The sequence below is a fragment of the Microcebus murinus genome, chromosome 3 (genome assembly GCF_040939455.1).
Source record: "Microcebus murinus isolate Inina chromosome 3, M.murinus_Inina_mat1.0, whole genome shotgun sequence".
Classification (NCBI taxonomy): Eukaryota; Metazoa; Chordata; class Mammalia; order Primates; family Cheirogaleidae; genus Microcebus; species Microcebus murinus.
In genome coordinates, this window is record NC_134106.1 from 73,393,436 (window position 1) to 73,420,493 (window position 27,058).

Consider the following 27,058-nt stretch of genomic DNA (forward strand, 5'->3'; position numbering starts at 1 on the left):
TGTCATCCCTGAAGACTGTTCCAAGTGTGGTGTTGTGCTGACGGCAGGCGTATCCACCATCTCATGTAATGCTCTCCCTTCTCCCAAGCAGGATTGCGAGGGACCCTTTGTATAGAAGAGAAGGGAACTGATACTCAAAGAGGCTGTTCTGACCCCTTTCTGCTGCCCACCCAAAGTCCAGCTGTCTGCAGCCACAGATGGTCCACACCTGCAATCCTGGTGGAAACTCCACCCGGAACCTTGGTCAGAAGACCAAATGCCTGGGCTTGCAGTGACAGGCAGGGCCCTCAGTCTATCAGCTTGTTTTCTTCATCAGTGTCTCCAACATTCCAGCTTAATTAAAACACACCCCTTTTCCATATTGTCTCAGTCTTCCCATCTGTGAAATAGCAGAAGCATTTCCTATCGGATATCCCTCCCTGGAAGTTGCTGGGAAGAGGAAGGAGAGGATGAGCCACTAGGACAGGCAGAGGGAGGGGGCCTTCCCTTAGCACATTCCCCAAGGCAGCCGAGTCTCCACCTGCAGCAGATGAAAGTAGCTATCCTCAGGCATCAAAACTGGTTGAAGCCCACACACAGGGAACTAACTTACTTCCCTCCCATGGCATCTCCAAACCACACTCAACCTCCCTGCCTGGGTCCATTTTGGATGTGATGAAAATAGCTTCAGAGTTCCTGGCAAGGCCCGCCCACGCTGTCAGGGCCTCACAGTGTGCCCCATCCCCTGGCAGCTCAGCCAGGAGGGGCTGGGCACCACTTCCTCAAGGTTAGCACATTCCTTCTGCCGCTCCCTTGGGGTCCCTCTCACTCAGGGCCTCAAATCAACCATCTGATCCTTTGGAGTCTCTGCAGAGATTCAAGTGGTAACGTTGGCTTGAAAGGGCTCCCATTTTTTGTTTTCACTTTTTCTTTTCCTTGTGGAGAGTAGATGCTTAACTCCTGGGATGGTTGCATTTCTCGGATGAAAACCTGTCTTTATCTTAAGCAGAGAGAGAGATTGAGAAAGAAAAAAAAAACATTTTCCTCCCTTTTTTTAACTCCTTTCTTTCTTCTGTCTTCAGGCACAATGCTCATGGGGTTTGTCTTCTTTACTTGTTTTGCTAAGTGGCCTTGGAGTGACCTGAGTAGTTAGTGCTAATTAGTCCTCTGGAACATATTGTCACTGTCAGGGCAGCACAGCAGAAAGGTCCAGGAGCTGGTGACGCACCTAAGGGGAAAACGGCTTAATTTGCTGTCAGCATGTGAATCATGTGTTTGCACACACCAAGGCCCTCTGTGTCTTGCATTTTTGGTTCTTCGGTGTCTCCAGGAAGACAGTTGAACTAGTAATTATTCCTGGGATAAACTGAGGTATCAAGAGAGTGAAATACTTTTGAAGTCACTGTGAAGCTAGGGCCACATCACAGCCTCATTATCAGGAAAGCCCCCTGGCCCCCCTGGCAGAAGGAGGGGGCTGAGCCTTGGAGGCTGTGTTGGGCTTAGACCTTGCTGTTTTTTCCCTGCATGACCTTAGGCAAGTCAGTTGTCTCTCTGGGCTTGCATTTCTTCATCTGTGTAAAATATGAGGATGCAGGGCTTCTGGGAAGTAATGTAAGTAAAACCAGTATCCTCACCTGGCACAGGGCAACCGCTCCAGACATCTTTTCCTGCTCCATATGGTAGTGACCAGGCAAGAGAGTCTCCAGGGCACATTCCCAAATATCCCATTGTTTTAGTGTTTTCTGCCAAACTCACCATAACTTGAAAGCCAGTGCTGAAACTTTATTACATTTACAATTTAGGAGAGATCTTTTAGTATTCCATGTGAACAAAATAATAGGTCTACCACATAGAAGTATTAGGATTAAATTAAGGGATACATAGAAAGTGCTGGCTAAGACCTCCATGGCCATTATCAGCTATTACTGTAGCCCCATCTGGAAAAGGATTCCTTATTTCATTTTACCAGAAAACCCAGGCGCAGGGGAAGCACTGGGCTTTTAATAGAATGAGTTGCCCGTGGACTTTATATTGGAATCCAGAACATTCTAGAGATTCAGTAGAATTGGTGTTAGAGCAAAAACGAGCTCACGTGGGTTTGTAGTTAGGCTGTGTGTGCAGCTAAGACAAGACCACAGAAGACTTGTCTTAGGTACTTTTTTTTAATTGGCACAGAACCATACACTTTTTTAAAAAAAATTAAGATCCTCTAATCTTCTGCCTTCTTCTCTCTTTTCTCTTCCTACCTCCCCATCACCCTCTGTCATACATTTTCCTGCTTTGTGTAATAATAATCCAGCTTTGATACCATAGCAAACCCTGGTTGATATTTAAATCTCTGTGATTAGCTGAGCACCAAATCTATGACTTAAGCTCTGTTTTGCTCTTTTGCTTTAACACTGAGATTCATTCTTGAGACATGTCAGAGTGGAGGTGGCGGGAATAGGGTGACCTCCTGCCACTTATTGGGGCCCATTCTGTGACGAGTGTCCGGCTGGGACTTCCAGGTGGGAACCCGGAGGAGGAATGAGGTTGGGAGGGAGGGTGTCAGGGCAGGAAAGGGGCTGGAGTCAAGCAGGGAAGCCAGCTGCGATCTGAGGGTCAGCGGTTTAATGCAATTGAACAAGCCCTCGTGGAGTGCCACCCACCTCGTGCAGGGTGCGATGCCAGCGACGGTGGCATTTGTTGCCAGGGTAGGCAAGGTAAATGACTGGGCTTCAGTGATGAAATGAGGGGAGAGGCACCTCCTCATTGCAGGGAGCTGGGAGTCTTGCGATGCTCTTTCAAGAAGACAGACCCGCAGAACCAGGAGAGAAAATAATCAGACAAAACAGTCCGTGGTGGGATGAGGACTGAACACTAACAACTCGGCCGGTGGGAGCACCAAAGGTCATTCATCTTGAACAGCCACCTAAGCACAGCCATGTCGCCACTGCTAACAGATAGGCCTCATCTGACTTTCTTGAGTCTGGTCAATCCCTGGATCCCTGGATCCCTCACTGTTCCCACAAGGCAGCATGTGAGCTCCTGCATGGTGGTCTACGGCAGGGCTCCATCTCGAGGTGGCTGGCCAGCTCATGGCGAAATGCGGCAGAGATGTAGGTGCAAGTGCCATAGAGACCCGCCCACTTTTGCCAAATCAAAATGCTTGCTGGACACTTCTAACTCTCAACCCCTGTTCCTTGAAGGATGTGTAAACTTTGTAGGTCTTTCTCCTCTCCAGACCTCCTGTCTCCTTTTTAGTATAGCAAGGCCTGGGTCCTTGCAGCTGTGGGGACCTTCCTGGGTCCCCATACTCCCTGAGGACCTGGCAGTGCCCCATACCAGGAAGACCCCTATGCCCTGCCTGCCCACCTCTCCTGCTGGCCACAGGGTACCCCCTACTGCAACAGGCCTGCCTGGGCCTCGGGGCTCACCCTTTTGCAGGTGACGCCTGCTCTCAGGAGTCCTGCTGACAGTGACACAGCTGCTGTCCTCTCCTTTCTTCAGGGCCTGGCTGGGTCCTGCCGGTGGGAAGGTGTCCATCGCCCTGGGAGATCTGAGGCCCAGGAGCACATTGTACGCCTGCCCACGCAGCTCTCCATCCCCAACTCCCTGGAAGTCACTCTCTGTACCTGTAAGTGTAGACACAATTATGCACAACCTGCTATTGTTTGCAGGCTGTTTTACCTGCGTCCATCAATCTGCTCCACTTAGATGGTGCTGTCCTGAGGCCAGGGAACCTATCTTTCCCCTTTGGTGCGGGATAAAGGGAGACCCACTTGCACCTGTGTGGCCCTTTCCCTCGCCGTCAAGTGGGACTCATGGTTCCCACCTGAGAGCTGCTAAAAGGACGGACCGAGGCCATGTGTGCAAGCACTTAGTCACGTGCTCCCCACGTCCAGCTGTCCTTACCCGGCCCAGCTCCAGTGCCACCTCCACCTACAGCCTTCCACGACTGCTCTTCCTCCTCCCCACGCCCCCCTACCACTCTGTTTGTACGGCTTGCTTTGCAGTCTACTTTGCATAGGAGTATTTCTCTCTGTGGCTCTTGCCTCCCAGACCTGAGCTGCTTCAGTGCCAGGAGGATGTGTGCCTCACACATCCCAGCAGCTTCACGGGTTTTCTCACATCACATGGTCTACCTAGACCCAGCGTTGTTCAAGGCTGGAGGGGGCTCACAGGTGAGGCCCTGTCATCACATTTTACCTCGAGGAAACTGAGACCCAGATGTAAGCATGGCCCCCGATCCCACTGCCCTTGGGGCAGAGCAGGGACTGTGTCTCATCACCAGGGCTCTCTCCATGACCTTGGGGTGCCGTCTAGAGTATGTTAAGGGTAGAGTAAGGGCTGACCCAAGTGGAGGGAATACTGGCTGTGGGACCCAAGTGGAGGGAATACTGGCTGTGGGACCCAAGTGGAGGGAATACTGGCTGTGGGACCCAAGTGGAGGGAATACTGGCTGTGGGACCCAAGTGGAGGGAATACTGGCTGTGGGACCCAAGTGGAGGGAATACTGGCTGTGGGACCTCACTCACCTACTGATGGAGACTGGAAAGCCCAGTGAGATCTAGTGAGACAGACAGACACACACCCCCACACACAGATGTGTGCACACGTATACACACACTCACATCCAAACACAGAGACACACACACATACACAGCCAGGCCTGGGACCAGGGTGAGGCATGAAGGCACCCAGGGTGCAGAATTTAAGGAGGCTGTCCCTCTCAGGCTCATGCAAAAGCAGAGTTGGCCCTGAGAGCAAGTGCCTCCTGAGACTTTGTAGCCTGAATGTCTGGCTGTCCTCACTCTAGTCCCCTGTATGTGATACACACACTGGCATAGCCAGTTACTCCCACACTCGCGCACACATCACAGTACTCACAGATTTGCCCCGTGCAAATCTCTCACCTGTACACATGCATACGGCACTCTCTCTCATTCATGAACACACTAGGAATGAGCCTTTCCTACGTACATGTGTACCTGCAGATGACTGTCATAGATCTGTGGGTGACAAAACAGAAGACCGGGGAAGCCCCTGCTCTCAGAAACCCTGAGAGACACAGCTGGGAAGTTATAGGTGCAATCGATGAGTCCAGAATGAATCCTCCATGGCTAGGAAGGAGACAAAAATGGATGTGGTCAGGAAAGAAGGGCCTCAGTTACCCAGGGAATCTACTCTGTGTTGTGGGTCCATTTAGGCATGAGGCCACTGACCTGTGACCTCTCTGTCTTTGCAAACTATGGTTTGAGGTCTGAGTAGAAGAACATCAGTGTCCAGCCACGACCCCCTCGTGGCCCCCCAACCGGGCCCCTCCTCTCACCTTAACTTTCTGGATAAAGCCCCCTTCTTCCCTGACACATGGTAGAGCACGTGAGTGTTGTTCACTTAAGGGCCCAGGTGCTTCGTGGCAGAGTGGGGACACACACAGCAAAGGTGGGTGACTGCAGTAGGGTCTCCCACTGGTTACTCAGCACCCGTGAAGCACACCTGGAGCATGGCCCCCTCCTTGAGATTTTCTCCGAAGACCCCGTCACCCCTGAAGTGATTTCTTTGCTCTCCTTCTCAGGTGCAAAGACTTATTGTCCCACTATTGGGAAGGTTTCTAGCCTCAGCCCCCCAATGTCCTCTAGTGAACCTCTTTCCTTCCCCCTACCCATTTCTCTCCTAAGTGCATGCTCAGCCTACACCCCGTGGCCGGATCACATCAGGTTTCACTCCTGCTTCTAAAGAAGCACCCGGTGCCCCTTCACTGTCTCATTCTCACTCCCCAGCACGTTGTGGGCCTTGCTGCCTCTTGGCCTGGAGGTGCCCCATGCAAATCTCTCACCCCAAACCCTGGCAGGCCCAATCACCGCTGGTTTTTATGATGTGCACTCACCCAATCGTGCATCCCCTGGCCACGCAAGTTCTAACTCCAAATTATTTCAAATAGCGTTACCACTCAACTATTCAATTCAATACATAAATCTGTACTGAGCCCTTCAGTGTGGCAGGCATGGAGTTAGCTCTGGGATTGCAGAACTCAAGAGACTGTGCCTCTGCCCTCATGCGACATTCTCGAGAGAGACAAAAGCAAACTGGAATTTTAACCACAACCGAAGAGAGAAAGCAAAGGCTTCAGTGCAGATAGACACAAAATGCTGAGCGAGTGGGAGGGGAGGTGCTGGGCCGAGGCTGGGTGGGTGGAGGGGAGGCAGGGGCAGCCCCAGCAGAGATGGGGAGTACAGGAGTGTATGCAGCTTCCAGAGACCAGAAGTCAGCCCTGTATGGAGACAGCAGTGGAAAGATGGGTGGGGTTCAGCCCAACTGTGGGGGCTCTGACAAGAGGAGCCAGGCCATGGCACTGATTCCAATCTGCTGTCAGAACGTCTGAGTAAGGTGCACTCAGTGTACATGTTCCAGGGCATTTTACTCACTTGTGCGGGAAACTTCCATCCTCACCTGGCTTGACCTCACTCTGCTGTTGTCAGCAATTTTCTTATCCCTTTTGGCTCTCTTGCCAGAGCCTCATACCTACTGCCTCTGCCCTCTTTGGGCTTTGTGATGTTTTTATTAAGTGGAACAGCTGTGGCAATAATCGGTGATAGCAAGATTATTCACATTATCAAAATGTTCTGATTTCTCTCCTCTCCTGGCTTTATTCCAGAGAAACTTAGCCTGGTGATTTTCCAAAATAACCTTAGATTCCTGCTTGCACTTCCTTTTCATCCAATCATTAACGAGTGTTTTCGGGCAAATTACTGGGGTCCAATCCAGGAAATCTCTATCCCACCACCCTGACTCTAATTCCCACTATTTCCGCGTGCAGACCCATGTTCCAGCCAACTAGTCATTGTTTCCAAAACACACCGTGTGCATTCTCACTTCTGTGTCTTTGCACATTCAGTGCCAGCTGCCTGGACCCCATCACCACTCCCACCCCTTGACAAAGTCCCACTCACTCTCCCTCTCTTTCACGAGACCCTTTCAGACACCTTAGGACCCTCCCTTCTGACTCCCCACTGCACCTACCCCGCTCCCTTCCCTTGGCGCTCAGTACCAAGTGAGTACCAGTTACCAACATATGCCACTTAACTTCTTATGGTGACATCCTGCCTCTGAGTTAGAGAAGAACAAGAACTCTTGCAGACCTCCCTAGCACCTTACACAAAATTCTATATGGAGTGGGGACTCCACAGATGTCTGTGTTGGTAGTTTTCACCTAATTCTCCAATAACATGTTTTATTGTTTTTACTGGTTGACTTAACTCTCATATTTGAGTTTTGTATGTGAAATTTTCCCAACAAGAAGTACACCTGATCCCTTGATGTTGCTATGATTACTTTTCTATTTTCTTTTTTCCCCCCAAGCACATTGTCTTAGGAAAACCCATTTTCTTTATAATAATTGGCAACGAAGGGACTGAAGAAACAAGGAATGCCTTCTTTTAGGGAACCCGATGCAGCCCTTGAGGCCAGAGCTGCCCCAGTGGGACACCTGCCTGGTCCCAGGGACATCGTGTTGGCACAGAAACCTATGCTGGAAGGCCAGGCAGCCAGGCTGGCAGCAGTAGCCGCAGGCGGCAGCAGTAGCTGCAGGCAGCAGCAGACACTGGCAGGCCTGGGAAGTTCTAAAACAACAGGGGACCTTCCTGGTGGGTACTGGGTGTCAGCTTGGCAGGGTGATTCGTCAGATTTAGGGTGAGAGCATCTGTGAGAACAAAGATTACAAGATTCTTGTAATTCCTATAGACTGAGAGGAAAACTAACAATACCTAGCATACAGTAGACATACACTAGATGCTTCATAAATATTTGTTAAATAAAAGAATCGTTCATTTCGTTTTCTTTCCTTCCCCTCCTCCTCCCTTCCCTTCCATCTTTTCTTTTTTTTTTTTTTCTTTTTTGGTTTTATAGAAGTGTTTCCCAAGCGTAGTCTCTAGTCTGGCATTAGAACCTCCTGAAATTCTGTTAGCAAATGCGGGGCCTTGGATTCTGTATCCTTCACAAGCTCCCAGGATTCTTTCATGGATAAGCATTTGAGAAACTCTGGTCTAGAGCCGACCTGAAGTCTTTCCCATGTGGAGTCCCTCATGCCAGCCCACTGGGGACACAGCCCTTCTCTTTGATGCTCCTCCTTCCAGAGACTTCTCAGCTGGCGGTAGGCGTGAGCAGATCAGACTCAGGTGTGGTCTCAAGTCTGCCCCTCGCTGGCTGTGCACAAGCCATTGTACCCTCCAATATGGTGCCTTTATCCATAAAGTGGGCCACAGTGCCAGCCCCACATTCCTCATAGGGTTGTTGTGAAAACCATCCCTGATGGAACCGAGGCATAGCTGGCATTTGTTGAATTAAACTTGAGAATCACTTACCCAAAGGGCCCTGTGGATGTTAGGTGAGTGAGTAACCAAACTTTAGACTTGGATCCAGGGTCAGAAAGTTCTTGAAAAGAGGAGAAGCCTGGAGGCCCTGGTAGACTCGGGGGGGGGGGGGGGGGGGGGAGGAAGACAGCCTGGCACGGCAAGAGCGGTGGACGCTGCCTGGAGGCTTTGCTGTGCTGATATGTTAACGTTCTTCCATTAAAGAAAGAAATTGCCATGCGATGCAAGGATCAAGCATGGACACCAGGTTGGCGGCTCTGCAGGGAGGATAGTGATGTCAAGAAGGCAGGTGTGCTTGGAGAGGGTCACATGTCAGCAAGTGTTTCACCCTCTGCCTAACTGAAACCTCCTTATACTGAGGAGTCAGGTGGCGGGGACTGGAGGGGCACATAGCCTGGGAGAGTGGCCGATGCCCAGTTAGAGCCCTGTGGATCTGTGCATTGGTTTGCTAGGGCTGCTGTGACAAAGTCCCACAAACCGGGCGGCTTAAACAACAGAAATGTATTGTCTCGCAGTTCTGAAGTCCTAAAGTGTCTAGTCAATGCGTCAGCAGGGCTGGTTCCTTCAGAGTCAGGGGAGAATCTGTTCATGCCTTTCTTCTAGCTTTGGTGGGTCTCTGGTAATATGGTGTTCCTTGGCTCATGGAGGCATAAATCCAATCTTCACATGGCATTCTCCCTTTCTCTTTATCTCTGTGTCCAATCTCCCCTTTCACAAGGACATGGTCATATTGGATTAGGGCCACCCTGATGACCTCATTCCAGCTTGATCACCTACAAAGACCCTGTTTCCAAATAAGGTCACATCCTAAAGTACTGGGAGTTTGGGCTTTGACAAATGAGTTGGAGGGTAGGGGAAGACACACACTTGCCACAACCTCAGTGTTGCATGTGGCTGGTCTGGCCCAGCGCCCACCCAGCCCTGACCTGATCCTTAGCTGCTTTGGGTGCGAGTGACACCAGCTGCAGAAGCCCTGGTCCTGGCCGAGGGGAGGAGAAGCTGACACCCATCCTCCAGGGCCTTTCCAGTTGCTCCCACAGAGGAGGGGACTCTGCCTCCCAAACCCATAACCCCCCAAAAGAGAGCTTCAAGTCTGAGTTCAACACTTAAGAAAATAAAAATGACAAGCAAACAAGCTGACAAGAGAAGCCAAAATCTTTCAGGGTGGGCCTTGCTTCACTTCTGCACAATCCCCGCCACCCTTGCTCTTGCCTCTGCCAAAATGGCCCCAATTGAGGTGGCGCTGAGGGGCTCCTGGGATGACAGAAGGAAGAGGGACTTGGGTCAGAACACTGAAGTTCTGTCTTGGTTCTGCTACAAAGTGAGTCTGTGACATTAAACAGGTCCCTCTCCTTCCAAGCCAGGGGCACTGTCAGAAGTGCCCTGCAAGTCTGCCACTCTGTGGACATTGTGCATATGCCCCTCTGTGGTCTGTTAGCTGAAGGAGCCTGTCTGTCACCATGCAGGTCATGCGGCAGCCCACAGGGCTGGACACATCCTCTTACAGTGGCATCTGGATGCCACCTTAAGTTTGCTGGTAGTTTGCTACAGCGTAGAGCGTTGTCTGCATCCCCTTCTGGGGGGTCTGGACTCTGTTCTCCGGACCGAGGGCAGTCCTGGAGTTGTAGGTGTTAGAGCTGGGAGGATCACTGGCTTCTATCAGACCAGGTGAGGCAACTAAGGTCCAGACCAGCGCTGTCACAGAGTGGGCAGAGCCCAGGCCTCCTAATTCTCAGCACCCTCTATGTCCTCCCCTAAAACTGCAATCTGCAGGCTGTGTCTGCCACCCTCTCTGCCCGCCCTTTCCTTCTGCGGCAGTGAGGGTGGGGGTGCCTCTAGAGTGGATAATTCCCTTTGCCACGCTGCCTGCTGCAGACAGGTGTGGAAACCACAGATGCATGCTTTTGTCACAGATGTTGTACATTTGCTCTTACCTGTCTTGCTCCTCAGGATGGCCAGGCCCCCTTCTGTGCCCACCCTGAGGGCTGTGCGGTGCACACACACACACACACACACACACACACACACACACACGACTGCCCTAACTGTGACTCTGATTCAGGCTAAAGCCCATCCTGCCTCCTCCCTGAGCTAGTCTGTCAGGTCTTATCTTACCTAGGATCTCAGAAGGAAGAGTCCCAGAGTGAGAAGGAACCTTTGGAGGTCATTTAGTTCAACCCTCTGGGTGAGGGAAGAGTCCTTGTGTGACTTCATTATAGAGGATGCCCTCATCTCCTGGCCCTGTAGTCGCCCAAATACACTATTGTCCCTCACCTCCCCCACTCCCATGTGTTCCTGTCCCCAACAGAGGCTCTTCTAGTCACCTCTCTCTTTCCCTCCTGACCCATCTCTGGGTGACTTTTAAATGAGTGCCCACTAAACCCATATTTATAACATCATAACTTTGCACCCTAGAATCCAGAGGTTCCTTATAACTAACACATGTCATTGGGATCTGAGCTGTTTGCTGTCCACCCCAGTCCCCACCACACACACAGACACACAGACACTCACACACATGCTCACACGGACACACACACCCCCACGGTATTCCACGGGCTATCTGTGGAAAGAACTGAAGGAGACAGGGCGTGCGAATGGACAGAAAACCTTTAAGGCTCTGTAACATGTCAGGGGCTATTAACTTGTAAGTTTCTCAAGGGCAAGGACTTTCTTCTACTCAGAAACCATCTCCCCACGTATACGCAGCCTGGAATAGTATTAGACATAGAGTGGGTGCTCACTGATTTGAAATCTAATGAACTGAAAATTGCTTTAATATCATCCCTTTTTTTTTTTAAAAAAAGCAGCATTAATAGCCATGGGCCTCTGACCCCAGTGAGAGTCGCAGGTGCAGCACAGTCACATGTGCAGATGCTGAGCAGCTAAACGCGTGTTCGGCGGGTGCTGGCATACCTGCCTCACACGCGTCCCCACCCCCAAACGCAGAGGCCCGGCCCTTGCTACTGCGGCCCAGAGGGTCCTTCCTCAGCCCAGGGAGTCTGCAGGTGTCCAGCTCAGTGGAGGAGCCGGGAATAGTGACCTCTAGCAAACCTCCAGGGAGCACTGGGAAGCTCCACTTGCAGCCTCTGACTCGAAGTTCATGTTTAATCAATTAATTATTGCTTTCAGTATATGTTTATTGACATCAACAGAGTGGATATAAACTCTGGGAAGTCAAGAGACAGCTTTTTATAAACACAGATTCGGGAACACCATGCCAAAAGATTCTGACAGAGGTGGGAAGTTTCTGGACTGCCCAAGTGATTGCCGTGTGCGGTGGGGTGGGAAGCTCTGCTCCCCTCCTGCGAGGCACATGGCTCTGGCACAGGTAAGATGCTGCACCTGTCCTCAGGGTGTTTGGCATCCAGGGGAGGGCCTTGATGATGACACTCAGGGAGAGGGCAGGGCATGGGGAGGGCGGTGGGAGGACGGGGAAGGTTCCTGGGTGTTGTTCCTGAGAGTCTTCTCTTCCTGGGCACACGAAGGCCATAGTGCTGGGCCTGGATTAGCCACACGCAAAGCCACATCCACAGAGGGGACCTTCCCATCTTCAGGAAGTGTGTCTCCTGCTTGGGAAACAGTGCCCAGTCTTAGCCAGAGGGAGAAAGCAGTCCATTTGCTGTTTGGCCTGCTGATATAATTTATAGGAGCTCAGAAGCTGGCAGGGGCCTCCAGAAATCTTTGAGAGAGCCCCAAAGGTGGCCCTGCTCAGGGAACCCTTCAGACTCAGAGCAGCCCCTGTGTGTCCCACTGGCTTCCTTCTCTGTGGCACCTGTGTCCCCAAGCCTCGGGACAGACTTCAGGAAAAGGCAGGGCTTCGCGTCAAGCAGGACTTTTCTTAGGGAACTCAGAGGTCTGTTGACATGTGCAGCAGCTCCATCCCTGGAAATCCACACACTGAAGCCCTTCCTGGGAGGGAGGTGACAGGGTTAATCTAAGGACTGGGGGAGGCGGAGAAAGGCCTTGAAACCACACAGTGAAGCCAACCAGATTAATAGGGGAAGAGAGAGGGGGGTAGACCATTAGGAAGACAAAGAGAAAATCATGCTGGAGCAATAGAAAGGGAAATCTAATATCAACTAGGGAAAAATAAATGGAGATTAGGGCAAACAAATTAGCTTTAATGGGTTCAATGCTAATACAAGAATAACAGCCGAACTGCGAATGCCTTTGAGGGGAAGATGGGATAAAGAACCTGAGCAGTCATGCAGGCAGTAAAGATTACGCAGGGAAGGGGCTGGCCAAGGAGCCCGGGAGGGAGAGGGCAGGGATGCTGGGGTGAGTGGGCAGGGGAGAGGCAGTCTGGGAGGGGGCTGCTGTGGAAGGGACAGGGACAGAGCAGAGAGCCAGAGAACCAGGTGGAGGTCAAAGAGAGTGAGCAACTGGGAGAGGCTGGGGACAGGAATAAGAAAGGAGGTGGAGATGGAGGTAAACAAGGAAGCAGGAGAGAAGCAGCCAATGTGGAATAACGAGGGAAAATACAAAGGAATTGGATTCAGTGCCTGACAGGAGAAAATCAAAATAGGAAAAATTAGGACCTGACAAGATGAAAACCTGGAGAGCATTTTGAAGTGGGCTTTGGAAACGACCCTCACTTGGCAGGCAGCACGAAGCCATCCCTGACTGTCCCTAGAATGCCGTGCTGCTGCCAGGGTGGTGCCAGGACAGGGTGGCAGGAGCTCAGCAGTGCAGAGCCCTGAGCTTGAGTCTCAGGTCCGCCCCTTTGTGCAGGTACAGCCTTGGGCCAGCACATGCTGTCTCTGCTCCTCGCCTTCCCGTTTGTGAAATGGGGATAGTGTGCTTCCTACTGCAAAGGGATGTTATGAGATATAAGTGAAAAGATGTATTTATACTGCTGGGCTTGGCTCAAGAGTAAGTACATCCCATAATACTGGCTAAAATTATTATTCCTATGCATTGACTAGCTGGGGAAAGGGGCTGAACCCTGAAGAGAGATCTTCCTCGTTTATTCTTTGAGGTCCAACATTGGTGACATACCAGCCTAGTTTGGTTCTTTCCCAGCTGTAGTCTAATCGAAAGGAAACCTCTTTGTCCACCCCTGTCTCCCTCCCTCTGCCCGCAGCCAGGCCTCCCTCCCTGTTGGTGATCAAAGACTAGTGCTAGACCTTCCTTTCCCAGCCACCCTCTCGGCTGATCTAAGGCAAGAGCATCCAAGGAAGCAAAACTGCTTATCCTGTTGGGAGACCCTCTTAGATTTGCCTGAGCCTCAGCCGGGCAAGGTGGCTCACACTTGTAATCCTAGCATTCTGGGAGGCTTAGGTGGGAGGATTGCTCAAGGTCAGGAGTTCAAAACCAGCCTGAGCAAGAGCGAGACCCCATCTCTACTAAAAATAGAAAGAAATTAATTGGCCAACTAAAAATATATAGAAAAAAGTAGTCGGGCATGGTGGCACATGCCTGTAGTCCCAGCTACTCAGGAGGCTGAGCCAGAAGGATGGCCGGAGCCCAGGAGTTTGAGGTTGCTGTGAGCTAGGCTGACGCCATGGCACTCACTCTAGCCTGGGCAACAGAGTAAGATTCTGTATCCAAAAAAAAAAAAAAAAAAAAAAAAAAAAAAAAAAAAAAGATTTGCCCAAGCCTCAGAGTATAGGGGGCAAAGAGCTGGAGCTGGTCCCCACACTTCCTGGGGTTCTCCTGGGATACATTACAGAGCACAGACACCCCACTGGAGGAACAGAGCCCAACAGACAAGAAAAGCACAGCAACAAGAACAAGCCCAGGAGTTGATGAGTAAAGGCCCAGTCATGGGGTCCAGGAGGGGGAAGGAGGAGCTGGGATTATCGCCTGCCCCTCAGGGCATCCCAGAGCCCTGCCCTTTTCTCATTACTAAGAATCTTGCAAGAGTGAGAACAGAAAATGATCCAGGCAAGAAGAGGAGCAGATGGGTGGGGAGCTTTCTCACTTGCTAAGAAATAAGTTAATTAAATTGAAACCATTACAAAAAGAACCTTCCCATAAAATGATAACCTCCAAGAGGGTGGATACCCATCTGTCTGATCCTCCTATCTCCCCAGAACCTGCAACAGTGCCTGGCACGGAAGTGGGGCAGGGGGTCCAGGTGGTTATGGTGATGGTGAACACGTGTGGAGGGGCTGCTGAGGCCCAGGCCCTTTGTCACTCGCCATACATGCATCATATTAGCTAGATCATACAGCACGCATAGGAAGAAAGGCAGAGAAAGCTCAAGTTTATGCCAAGGTCATTAGTTAGTCAGCGGTGAAGCAGGGGGTTCTGAATCTCCACCCTATACAGCCTGAGAGAATGACAATAAAGGTATGTATGAACCTCACCCACTCATCAGGGCAAGAGGAAAGATGTGAAAGCTGCTTCTCAGTTTGGGCTTCTTTGAGGAACTGCAGGTGGCAGAAGGCTGGAGGATGGTAGAGAGACTTCCTCCTTGTTGCGTATGGTTGTTATCAGTGTTGCCTCAGCAGCAGCAGCTGGCCCCGACTCCAGCTCTCCCAGAACTAGCCTCACAGGCCTCCCAGAAACAGCTGGGCAGTGCCAGTACATCTGAGGTCCAAGCCCCAGCTCCACAGGCCCTACCTCCAAGCATCTTGGTTCTGATAACTTCACCTTGTTCCCTTTGCTTCCTCCAGCACTAGGGCAGGGGCTGCTTGCTGCTTCTGCTGTCTCAGAGTGGCTGCAGTGCTTCTTTTGTGCTCTTACAGCCCTCCAACACCTGGATAACCAGTTCCCTATATTAAAGCCCCTCTGTTGAAATACCTAGGAACAGGTTTCTGTATTCTGACTGGGCCCCGACTGACAAATGCTTGAAACCTGAAGAAGTCTGAGGAAACAGGGTTTCAAGACTGGATTGGTCATGTCCTAGGCCCTGAACACAGCACTGAGCTCCTTGGCAATGAGAGCTGGGAACCAATTTCTCTCTACTGACTAGACCCTGGCAGATGTAAAGGGGCAGCACTGAGTCCTGAGTCAGAAACTTCTCCTCAAGTGGGTCTCTGAGTCTGGGATGTCCGAGTTCTCAGGACACATAGCTTTTGTTGCTAATCCTCTGTCCTCCTTGGCTTGAGCTATCTCTCATGGTTCTTTCTCTCAGTGCATGTTGAAATCATCCCAACAGAGCCATAAACCCAGTAAGGTCAGGGTCCGAGTAGGTCACCTCCCATTGTTGTCCACACAGCCTCTACAGCTTAGGAGAAAAAGGCTTCTTGGCTCAGAATATGAGGATCTGAGTTGGTGACAGTTTCCAAATTGGTGCAAAATGATGACAATAGCACTCATCTCACAGCGGGCTCCTTAAGAACACGCTCCTGCAGAACACGCTGCCACATTCCGCCGCCAAGCTCCTCACAAAAGCGTGAGCCTGGCAAGTGCTCATACTTTTAATGTTGATGTTGAAGGCTTGATGTAAAAGCCAGTAGAAAGGCCTCTGTGTTCATCTCCTGACTCCCTTGGAAGCAGGGCAAACCTCTGTTTTCCTGGGCTGTGACATCTAGATCCTCTTCTTTAAACAACTCACGTCTATTAGTATGTGTCTATGGAAAACAAAATTCTGTTTAAGGCTAAGAATGTGTGGGCTTCACCGAAGTTTTTGTGGATCCTATCCCCCTTCTTCCCTCCCTTTCTCCCTCATTCCCTCCTTTTTTCCCTCCTTCTTTGTTTCCTTCCTTCCTTCCTCCCTCCCTTCCAACTCAATCAGCATTTACTGGGTACCTACTGTGCACGAAGCATTATGCTAGATGCTAGAGTTCCAGAGATAAAGAAGCTGTGTCTCCCTTCAAGGGGCAAACGGTCTATGCAGCGGGACGTAGCCAGTAAAGAGACACTTACATTCTGTGGAAGGTAGTGGTAGAGATTACGCCCTGCCTTATTTAAAAGAAAGGACCAACGAGCACAGGCAGGAAACACCAGGGAAGACTTTGTGTAGGAAGGAGCTTCTTGAACTGCCTCTTGAGGTGTGAGTAGAAATCAGTCAGGAGAAGGTGAGGTAGGGTACTCCGGGCAGGGAGGAGACACAAACAAGGACCCAGGGGAGGATCTGGATGCTGTGAAAGCAATTCTGTGTGGCTAGGGCATTAGGTTCAAGGCTAAGACAGATAAGAAACGAGGCTAGAGAGCGCTAAGACAGGGCCAGATCGTGGTGGGCACTGCTCACCAGATTTAGTAGCTGGGACTTAACCATGAAGGAGGAGATGGTGCCAGGCCTTGCAAGGATTCTTAACCCTGGGAGTGACATGGCCAGACTTGAGTTTAGAAGTGTTGCTCCCCAGCTGTGTAGTAAAGGGTCACTTGTGCAAGGCTGAATGAGCAGACCAATGAGCCCAGGTGACTAGTTAGATCTTCCACTCAGATTATATGTCACTTAGAGAAATCTTCCTCATCACCTTGAACTAATTCTGTCTGTCACCCCCAACCCATAATTCCTTAACGCTGCACCCTGTTGTGTTCTTCTTAGCACTTATCCCAATTAGTGATTATACATTTATTTGTGCATTCACTTTTTAAATATATACCTGTCCGTAGGCTACCTGTCCCTGGACCGGAAGCTCCATGAAGGTAGGAATCAATTTGTGTAATCAGTTCTACTAAAGTGTTTTGGGACATAGCAGACATACAAAGTATATGTCTAATGGATAATGAATGAATGGATGGATGCTTGGGTTCTGGGGAGATTTAGGAGGGAAGTGGCTAGGTAAATATTTAAGAGGTCAAAATGACACAGTCTTGTGATTATTCCATTTAGGAGAATGGAAGAAGCTAAAGCCTGTTAGTTAATTCATGTGGCATGTATTTATTCAACATCTAATATAATTTTAATAATGCACAAAAATAAGCAGTCTTGACTTCATGGATATTTCAATCTGGTGGGAGAAGTTAGTCATTATTTATACATAAAATCGTGCAAAGAAATGTAATATTAAAATCTGGACCTACGAATGCAATTAAATTCATCTACCATGCCTCCCCAGCCATGCCCCCCCACACCAAATTCTTCCCTTGACTATGAAACTCTTTTTTTCTCTTGTTTTCAACTAAATTTCTCAAAAATCAGTCACATTTTGATGTGCATTTTGATGAATGCCATGCAAAAAATGTAAAGCATGTTAATAGAACATCTAAGCAGAGGCCCAAAACTCCTCTGCGGGATAAAGCAAAGCTGCCAGCGGAAGTGACTTAGAACTGAACTCTACAGCATGAGTAGGCATTAACTGGGTCAGAGAGCAAGACAAGGCTCCAGGTAGTTCCAAGGACTTGCAGAAGGGCAAGATGGGGCAGCACAAGGTGCACGGTGGCAGGTGGCTTGAAAGGAACTACAAGGGGCAGGCTCTGCACCTACATGGCAGCTAGTGTTGTTACCAACCAAGACGACACTAGAGGAGGAGCCTCCTTAGCAGCTCAGGGAATATTTCCAGAAGCTGAATATAAAAGTTGGGGGGAAGCCCTGCTGGGGCTACCTGGGATGGCTCGGATGCCATCAGGAGGTGGGCAGTGGGTACAATGAGTGGGGGGAATTGCTAAGGATAGCCACGAGGAGGGAGAGGAGCACTGTGAGGTGAGAGGAGCCGGGAAAACCTGCTATAATGGAGCAAAGCAGGGAAGGGAGCCTTATCAAAGAGGAGCAGAAAACCTAGGCTGAAGGGGTAAGGAACCAGGAGAGGGTACTGTCATGGGAGCGCCTTTACTGGGAAGAGCCCAGCACCCTGCACCCTCTCACCCTCTGTGCACCACCACCCACCACGGGTGTCTGAGCACAAGCAGGAGGCACAGCGCTGAGCTGACCACTGAACGGGAAGGGAGGAAATGGAAGAAATAGGAACTGCAAGTATGATGGCTTTTTGAGAAACTGGGTTGAAAACAATAAAAAAAGGAATGTCATAGTCAAGGGGAAAATTATTTTTATATATGGTTTTTTTTGAGCAGGGGCTGGGGAGGCAGTATAGGTGAATTTAATTATATATGTAAGTCCAGGGGAAGGACCTAGTAGAAAGGAAGGGGTAGATGATATAAAAGAAATGGGAAGGTTATTTATGGAGTAGTGTTCCAGCACAGGCAGGGGGGAGGGGTCAGTGAGAAACCCAGGTGGCAGCTTTACCTAGCTACTGTCTCTCTGCTCTGGCTTCCCTGAGAACAAGCGTAAGGCACAGAGATACCATGGGTTATGCATCAAACTGGGGCTAACGGAGGATACAGTTGTTTTCGGGCGGGCGAGCCCCTTTCATTCTGGTCCAAGGGTCTAAAGTGTCCAGGTAACCCATAACCTTGTGGATGCTGGAGTGATCCAGTGTGCAGACTCAGGATACTGGGATTCTATGGACTTGGGACACTTTCTTCAGGAGCTGTTTGAGGCAGAGACCCTGGTCTTTACTTTAGAAAATCACCAAGCCAAGGGGAGCAGCTGGGAGGTTGCAGAGTGAGATCACAAACCTGCATATGAGTGCATGGGGCTGAGAACAACACCAGGCCGAGCACGGCAGAGACTAGCAGGGGCAAGGCTGTTCCTTCGTGGAGGGGGAGAAGGCATAGTGTGATTTCAGGGGCACCCCACTGCACTTCTCACTATAGCCCTGCCAAGACTCAAACTCCCATCTTGACACTCTGTGTGACTCAAGCAAAAATCCCCAGGTAGTTACATGGAAACTTTTGCAGAACATCACATTGACTCTTTATCACTTTAGGATGGGCAGAGCTGCAAGGGATCAGGCAGACGGTAAAAGAGGAAAACACTCGACTATAGGATGGAGGGTGCCCCACAGTGGGGGATCCTGGGAATCTATGTGACAATCATCAAAATGTGAAGCATTTTTCTGTCCATGTATATACTATAGCACTAATGAAACTTTGTGCCCAGTGCTAGGTAGACAAAGACAGACTTCTACCCTTGAGTAACTCATAAAGAAATCTGAACAGATGTAGTTACTGTTCAGTGCAGTCAGTGCTATGACAGGGACTTGTGTGAAGGACTATGGGAGCATGGGAAAGTACCCCCACATCTCAAGGGTTTGGATATCAAGACATGTAACAAGAATTGTCCATGAGCCTCTCTCCTTTCCTTCTACTATCCCTACTCCTTGGAGCTCTAGAAGGGTGAAGAAATTGTCAAAGAAAGTCCTAACAGTCCATATGGTCTCTTTTCCAAAGGATACATTTCTGGACAGCAAGCTTTACCTAGAGTTTTGCGAAGCTCCGAAGTCCTTTTCCATAAGATAAGCCCTCTTTGACCCCAAGAATTTCCTTGTCTGAGTTCCTTCACACTCAGGAGCCTGCCTGCAACCTGCCAGGCGGTCTTGTCTTCCTCCGGTACGCCCACCCCTCCCCACCCACAATCCTCTAGACACTCAAAGGACCTTTGCTTATGAGGCTCCAGACCTCTTCCTGGGTCACACCTACCCCCCATCCCCTACTTCCCCCTCAACCAGGGGGCTCCTACTCATTTCTGGCTTCCTGCCTCAAAGCCCACCCTGTCCACAGCAGCATAGAAAGGTGGTCAGCCCAGTGGGCGCCAGGAAGGAAGGCTGCACCCACCTCTGGGTGTCTGGTGGTGACTCACCCAGAGGAGTCCACTCCCCCACACCGGACACAGGAAAGACAAAAGTCCTTCCATTACAGGGACTCAGCTCAAAACCTCAAACCATAGGGGCCATCTCTGTCTGCAGCCAGCAGCCTCTTTCTGAATTCTCCTTCCTGCCTGCCTTTCAATTTCTTGAGTGCACCAAGACTTTATGCATGGATTTTTTCCTGGTGACAACTTCTTCACCTGGTTACCTCCTTATTGTTCCTCCTTGCAGCCTCCCTCTGACCACTTACGGGCTCCCCAAGCACCTGGACTTACCTTTTTCAAGACACTTCTCCCTTAACATGGTGATTTCTAATTTATCTGATCACATCCCTCAAAAGGTTTTAAGTTCTTTGAGGGCCAGGATTCTCGTCTTGTTCAAGGTTGTACCCCCAATACTTTGTACTTAAGTCATGGAAGGCACTCGGTCAATATGTGTTGAGTTGAAAAGAAATGAAAACCATAATATACACACAATAATTACTATTCTTAGAAGAAGGTCAGGTGGCAGGTTGGGGGTGGAGGGCTGGTACAAGAAGTTATTCTCTTAAATTTTCTTTACCAGCCATTGCCTGGCCAAAACCAGGAGTTCTCAATGTGTGGTCCCTGGCTAGCAGCATTAGCACTATCTGGAAACTTCTTAGAAACACACATTCTTGGTTTCATCCCAGACCCACTGACTCAGAAACTCAGGGCATTGTATTCAGGAGGCTGTGTTTTAACAAACCCTTCAAGTGATTCTGAGGAACACTCAAGTTTGAGAAACATCACCCTCCTCCTAGGGCCAAGCTTGGGCCGTAACATTCAACCATAGAAATATTACAATTTAGAAAAACTTTACATTTATATCAAGATTTTCAGCTAGCCAAACACATCTTCATCCTCATTCCCCATCTTACTTCAGTAGTTATAAGTCAGCAGCAGGCATTAACAAGAAGTTTTGTTAAGCTCCGTTCAATAGATAAAAACACTAACGTTGAAAAAAAAACCCCACTTTTCTCAAATGGTAAGATTAAAACAGGCTGATTCAAGGCAAGAATCTGGCCCAGGGCTCTTTCCACAGTAACATAAAGTCATTCAGAAGCCAGTAAAATAAATAAAGCACCAGAGAATTCACAGTTTAGGGTCCAGAAATGTGAATACATCTTTCTCTACACTTTGATTGCTTGCTTACATGGTAAATAACCTTTCGGGAGGGTTCCTGACAGTTTGAGCTTCTAAGGAACTTGAGTCATTCCTTCAAGATAATTTAGGATAATAGTCCACAAAGCTTACATTGAAGAAACAGAGTAGACTTATTTTTTAATTATAAAAAAAGGCACAATTCCCAATTCATGTCACTCAAAAAAGGCATTTTTTTTTAACCTGCTACCTTTCTAGGGTTGAAGAGCCCCCACCTGTAAGAAACCTCTCTTCCAGACATAGAGGTCCTAGCACAAACATTTAAGCCTTGGTGGACACCACAGGGAAAGTTCTGGAAAAGAAGGACAAAGCGGATCTGTGCAAGGCCTGGTTGGGTTTGGGTGGCTGTCTGGCGCCCCCTTGTGTTCAGTATCTGGACCCAAAAGAGCCAGGTGGGCAACGATGACGTAGGGAGGGGCAGGTGGCTACAGCCATTCTCCACAAAGCCAGTGTGGCCAGTGAGGGGCCAGCGGCATGGGCCCTGGAGGGGCCGCAGCCACTCTTCCCACCATGTGGGCGCTGCTGAAAGCCCCTGCGGACACTGTCCCAGCCCTGGTGCAAGCTCTCGAGCTGCCCGGGAGCCGTCCCCAAGCTCACCCCATTGCCTCCAGCAGGAAGACAGGTCACCACGTCCCTCCTGCTGGGTGTTTGGCCAGCGGGCTTTTCCTCCTGACTTACTGCCCATGGCAGAGGCTTACAGCCCTCTTGGTTTTTAAGGGAAATTGACTGTTCTGCTGAAGATAGCTTGGGCCCCGGAGGAGACATTGCAAGGCAGTTCTGAATGTGCTAAGCCAGTGGGTGGTTATGGGCACTGTGTGCCCGGCAAAGGCACTTTCCACCCTCGCCATAAATAGTTCTTAACTGGTTCACAGGAGGAGCCTGGTGGTGGCCCTTCTTCTCGCCTGCCCGCTCCCTCTGGCTCCCACCCCCAGGGCTCTATCTAGCCTGTCAGCCGGATCACCAAATCCTGCCCCTGGCGTGAAGAGATGTCTTTCACGCCTAGATCACGGCCCCTTCAGCGCAAGACTGCAGGGCCAATCCCAAACTTCCAGGGTCAACACCAGCCCTAGAGCAAGTCCCACCTAGGAAGTAGCATTGGGCTGAGCCTTAATTCTGGGTACATCCTGGCTTCCCCTCATGTAAGCTGAATCAGGCAAGTCATAGAGATCAAGTCACTCTCTGAGTCCCAGTATTCTCAATGGACAAACGGAGGTCTCAGCCCTGAAGTCAGCCCAATATGGATCTGGGAACTTTATAGGGTTGAGTATGTTGGTAAATCTAACAAACAAGTACCCTCTTGCCTCTAAGCCTTTGCATGTGCTGTTCCCACTGCCTCGAACAGTTTTCTCCCTTCTCTCCCTCACATGGTCAGCACCTCTTTGTCTTCAGTCTCAGCTCAGACTTCTCCAGGAACCCATCTGTGGTTCCCTGAGCCAAGGCCGAGTCCCCTCCACTGGTTCCCATCGCTGTTTGTATGTCCCTAGTTCTAGAAGTGGTCACAAGGTATGCTAATTGGCCATTTGCTGGTCTGGACCCTCACCCTAATAAACCCCGTGAGGCAAGAGCAGGGATCCCGTCTGTCTTATGCACCTCGGCATCTGCAGGGCCTGTACGGTGCCTGGCACAGAAAGACACTCGATCATATGGGCCTGGCTGGCTGGCTGGGCTCAGAACAAAACACAGGCTGGGTCCAGAGGGCAGTGGCTGAGTCAGGAAAGCAGCTAAGGAAACATGCACATATCCATGGTGTGTCCGTGTTCTGCACAACTGCCTGCGGCCCATGGGTCGGTGCAGGGGTACCTGTGCCCGTGAGGTCCCTGCCAGCCATCTGTGGTGCTCTGGCCTGTTAGAGGAAATGTTGGGGGCCATTCAGGCAGTGAACCCACAGACAGGGCCTGAGCATACTCTGCCCCAACTCAACCAGAAAATTCTGCTTTTATTCTTTCGTGATTGTGTTTCTTGATGGCTGTGTTTAAAAATCTGGTTTAAGAGAGAAAGATAAATTTGAAAACCATTGAAATTTGAAAACCACCGTCCTGTGCCTTCATTTTACAGAAAAAGAAAGGACACCCAGGGCAGAGAGGGGACCTACAGCTTTTCAGAGGGAAGGAAGAAGATGGTGGATTATTTGGAGTGAAGGGCTGAGGGTTAGAATGACACTGAGCAGGCCCAAAGCGCTCCCAGACCACAATGTGGCCCTCTGGAGCCATCGCCTGGTGGGGCGGGGGGAGTGACATCACATGCCACCTGTGCCGGCTTTCCTGGGGGTGGGAAGCGGGAGGGACGCAGAGGGAGCTCCTAAGGGCCTGACGTGCTGTCCACAGTCACAGATGCACACACGCTGCCCCGCACTCTCCGCTAATCCCCACCCAACTTCCTGCCTGGCCCCTGACACCCATCCCCGGGAATGTTATCTTCTTAGGCCACGGAGGGCTGAACCAGCTGGGAGGGGCCTTTGTGAATGGCAGACCTCTGCCCGAAGTGGTCCGCCAGCGCATTGTAGACCTGGCCCACCAGGGCGTGAGGCCTTGCGACATCTCTCGCCAGCTCCGCGTCAGCCATGGCTGCGTCAGCAAGATCCTTGGCAGGTAAGCACGAAATTCACCACGTTCCACCTTGACTGCAGGGCCTGCTTTCTCTGCTGACCCCATGGCAGCATGACCACCTGCCTCTACCCCTCCTCCCCAAGGACTGGAGATTTGCTCCCAAAGTCCAAATTTGGTCCTGAGACCTGAACAGGTGTGTGGTGGCACTTCTGGGCCTCTGCCCGTTCTGTTGTTTTCCTGCCTTTTCCCCATTCTTTGTCAATTTCTCCTTCTTTTGGTTTCTCCCTCTGCTTTCTCCTTTACGCCATGTCTCCTTTGCTGTAAGTTTCTCTGCTTCTGACACAGGAGAATCTTCCCCAAAGGTCCTCCCCCGGCTGAGTCAACCGAGGGAAATGGGGCCAATAGGGAGGGGACACACAGTCAGACGTGGGTCCCAACGTGTTTCTAACCCCCACCAGACGGATGTCTGAGTTTGTGCTTCTCAAACCATAATGCCCAGGGCACCCTCAACAGAAGCACCAGGGCTGTGTGCTGAAATGCAGATTCCTGGGCCCCATCCAGACCTACTGAGTCAGCCTCTCCAGGAGCCAGGCCTGGATACTGTGACTCTTACGAGATGACCAGGAGACACTCACGAACCCTAAGGACCTACAAGACCCCAGATCAGTGCTTCACAGCCCTGGCTGCACATTAGAGTCCCCTGGAGAGGCTTGATTTAAAAAAAAAAAAAATTAACATTTATGGCCCAGCCCAGACCAATTAAATCAGGCAAATCAATTAAATTAGGGAAACAGGCTCAAGTTTGGGGATATTGCTAAGCTCACCCTCCATTCCCCCAGGTGATTCCAATCCTCCATAGCCAGGAGTGAGAATCACTGTCCCAGGGGTTCAGAAGAGGCCAGGAGGTACGAAGGCCTGCTTCTGAGCTGACGTGGCCACATATTCTAGACTGGAGAGACTCTTCCATCAGAAACACTCCTGCGCCAGTTTTGAGTCAGCTCCGTTGCATGTAACTGTCCCCTTCCTCTGAATCATACGTGGATTTCAGAGGACCCTGCCTGGACCGTTCATTGAACCATGAAAAGCCCTGGCCCCCTGCCCAAAGTTGTTAGGGAAAAGTATGGTCCTCTGTTGGGGCTGGGAGAGGGGATTTCTGAGCCAGCTCTGGTGTCCCAGAGAGGAGACAAGCTCTGGACAGTAGTGACAAATGAATAGAGTTTTAAAGAGCAGATTCTTTTTTGTGGCAGAGAGACCAGAGAGTTTCTACAGCAAGGAGGGGCAGGTAAACTGCCAGCTGGGGGCTGGAGGGAAGGTTGGGGGTGGAGACCCTGGAAGAGGAGGCTCAGCTTAGCAGGCGGGACCCGGCGGGCATCCAAGCCAGGCTGGGATTCCAGAGTCCATAAGGAGCAGCTTCCACTTGAACCAGTGACCAGGGTTGAGGGAGATGGCTCAGGCTGGGACAGAGTGAGGAGCAAAGGTGAACCACGCAAGACAGGGAGGAGGGCCTGCAGTGACCACAGATGGTTTCTCAGGTGGCCAAGGAGAAGAGTCAGCCAGCTGTGCTTTAGCCAAGAGAAGCTGGACAGAGCAAACTGCCACCCTTTACCGTCATTCACACAACACGTACGCCAAGATTTCCTTCCTTAGAAGGGAGGTCTTGTGCCCCATGTGGTGGCTCCTGCAGGTGCTCGGACACAGCAGACTGGTCAGAGGGAAGGGAAGGGAAGGAGAGAAGCCAGGGTGCAGCCTTTACCGAGGGTTCTGGTTTGGCAGCTGCGTGAACCTACCCAAGCAAGGGAAATGGACAGCTCTGGGAACATCCAGTGTTTGAGGCCAGCCTTAGGGGCATGTTTCACCCCCACGTCCCTCTCCAGAAGCCTCAGCTGGGAGAGAGGCCTTGGCTAAGTCCCCCCAGAGACCCCACCTGCTTATTGGGTAATTCTTTGGGGTTCTCTATTGGAGTAGGTACTACGAGACTGGTAGCATCCGGCCTGGAGTGATAGGGGGCTCCAAGCCCAAGGTGGCCACGCCCAAGGTGGTGGAGAAGATTGGGGACTACAAGCGACAGAACCCGACCATGTTTGCCTGGGAGATCCGAGACCGGCTCCTGGCCGAGGGCGTCTGTGACAATGACACTGTGCCCAGTGTCAGCTCCATTAACAGGTGAGGCTCTGGAGTCAGCCGGGGCCCTGGGCTTTGGGGGCATCACGGAAGAGACCAGAGAAAGACCTGCGTGGAGCCGGGGCTGGGAAGGGGCCTCATACTGAAGAACCTGGCAGGGTGCACCCCCGCACCGGGCAGCACCGCGCCTCCCTGCCCCTCACTCGCCCATGCTCTGGGGCACCCTCCTCCCGGCCCCCGCCATGGAAGCGGATAGACAACCAGCCTTCAGGGCAGGAAACTGTGCTACCTACAGTTTCCTTCCTCAAACACCACATCCTCTTTCATTCAATAAAAGAATCTTCTTGCATTGATCCTTTTATGAGCCACAAGACCCCTAACCTGGCCCACATTTCAAGCGTCCTCTCATTTGTTTAATCCTTCAATTGTTCACTCACCACCTCAATCATTTACTTATCACTCATTTCATTAATTCATTCACACATACTTCACTCGTTCACTGAGTGCTAGGCCCTGGAACACACAATTCCTGTCTTTGCACAGCTTACTGTCTACTGAGAACACAAACACTAATCAAGTACCCACACAAAGCATCGTAAAAATACAGCTCTCCATCCTGCTAAGGGGAGGAACACGAGGGTATGTGGCTCAGGAAGGGGATGAGAGGCTTTGTCTGAGTAAGAAACAATGCATAAGAGTTAACTAGGGGAAAGAGGAGCAAAAAGAGCTCTGAGACAGCACATGCAAAGGCCCTGTGGCTAATACGGTCTTACACGGGAAGCTGGAAGAAAGCAATAGGTAGAAGGGGAGCATGGGGTAGGCTGAGGTTGGCGGTGTCTGCGGGATGCCAGGGGCCAAGTGACATACTTGCCTTTGCCCTTTGAGCAATGAGAAGCCCTTGGCAGATCCTAAGCAGGCAGCTGACTGGCCTTTCAGAAAGTCCACTCTGGCTGCACGAGGGGAAACCAATTACGAGGGGTCAGGAGTGGATGGGGTGGGCCGGGGAGTGACCCTGGAGGGAAAGGGCTGGTGGTGGCATGCACTAAGGTGCTGACAGTGACATGCAGAGAGGGGTCAGCGCTGGTGAGGTTTACAAGGTCAAACACAAAACTCGACGACAGGTTTGATGGGAAGAGAGGGCAGCAGATGTTCCCCCATCTAGATTTCTGCCCAGAGTGACCGATGGTGCCAATCACAAGATGGGAACACCAGGGAGGACCAGGTGTGAGGGTGAGGTCATGGGTTTGCCTGTGGACAGTCGAGATTGAGGTGCTTTGAGATACCAGAGTGGGGTGTCATAAAGGTTCTGGATCTACGGCAGCCGTGAGTCCTGTCTC

General features: G+C 50.8%; 1 protein-coding gene across 4 annotated transcripts in view; it reads left to right on the plus strand.

Moving 5' to 3' along the window:
• Nucleotides 1-27,058, plus strand: part of PAX8 (paired box 8) — a 59,227-nt gene that overhangs the window by 7,010 nt on the left and 25,159 nt on the right. For 2 of the 4 annotated variants that reach the window (XM_020286235.2, XM_020286238.2), the window contains exons 3-4: nt 23,477-23,642; nt 25,563-25,763. In XM_020286235.2, the coding sequence (XP_020141824.1) occupies nt 23,477-23,642; nt 25,563-25,763 (367 nt within the window). The remainder of the gene's footprint in view (nt 1-23,476; nt 23,643-25,562; nt 25,764-27,058) is intronic. The other 2 variants (XM_012742813.3, XM_020286239.2) reach the window with 1 other exon arrangement.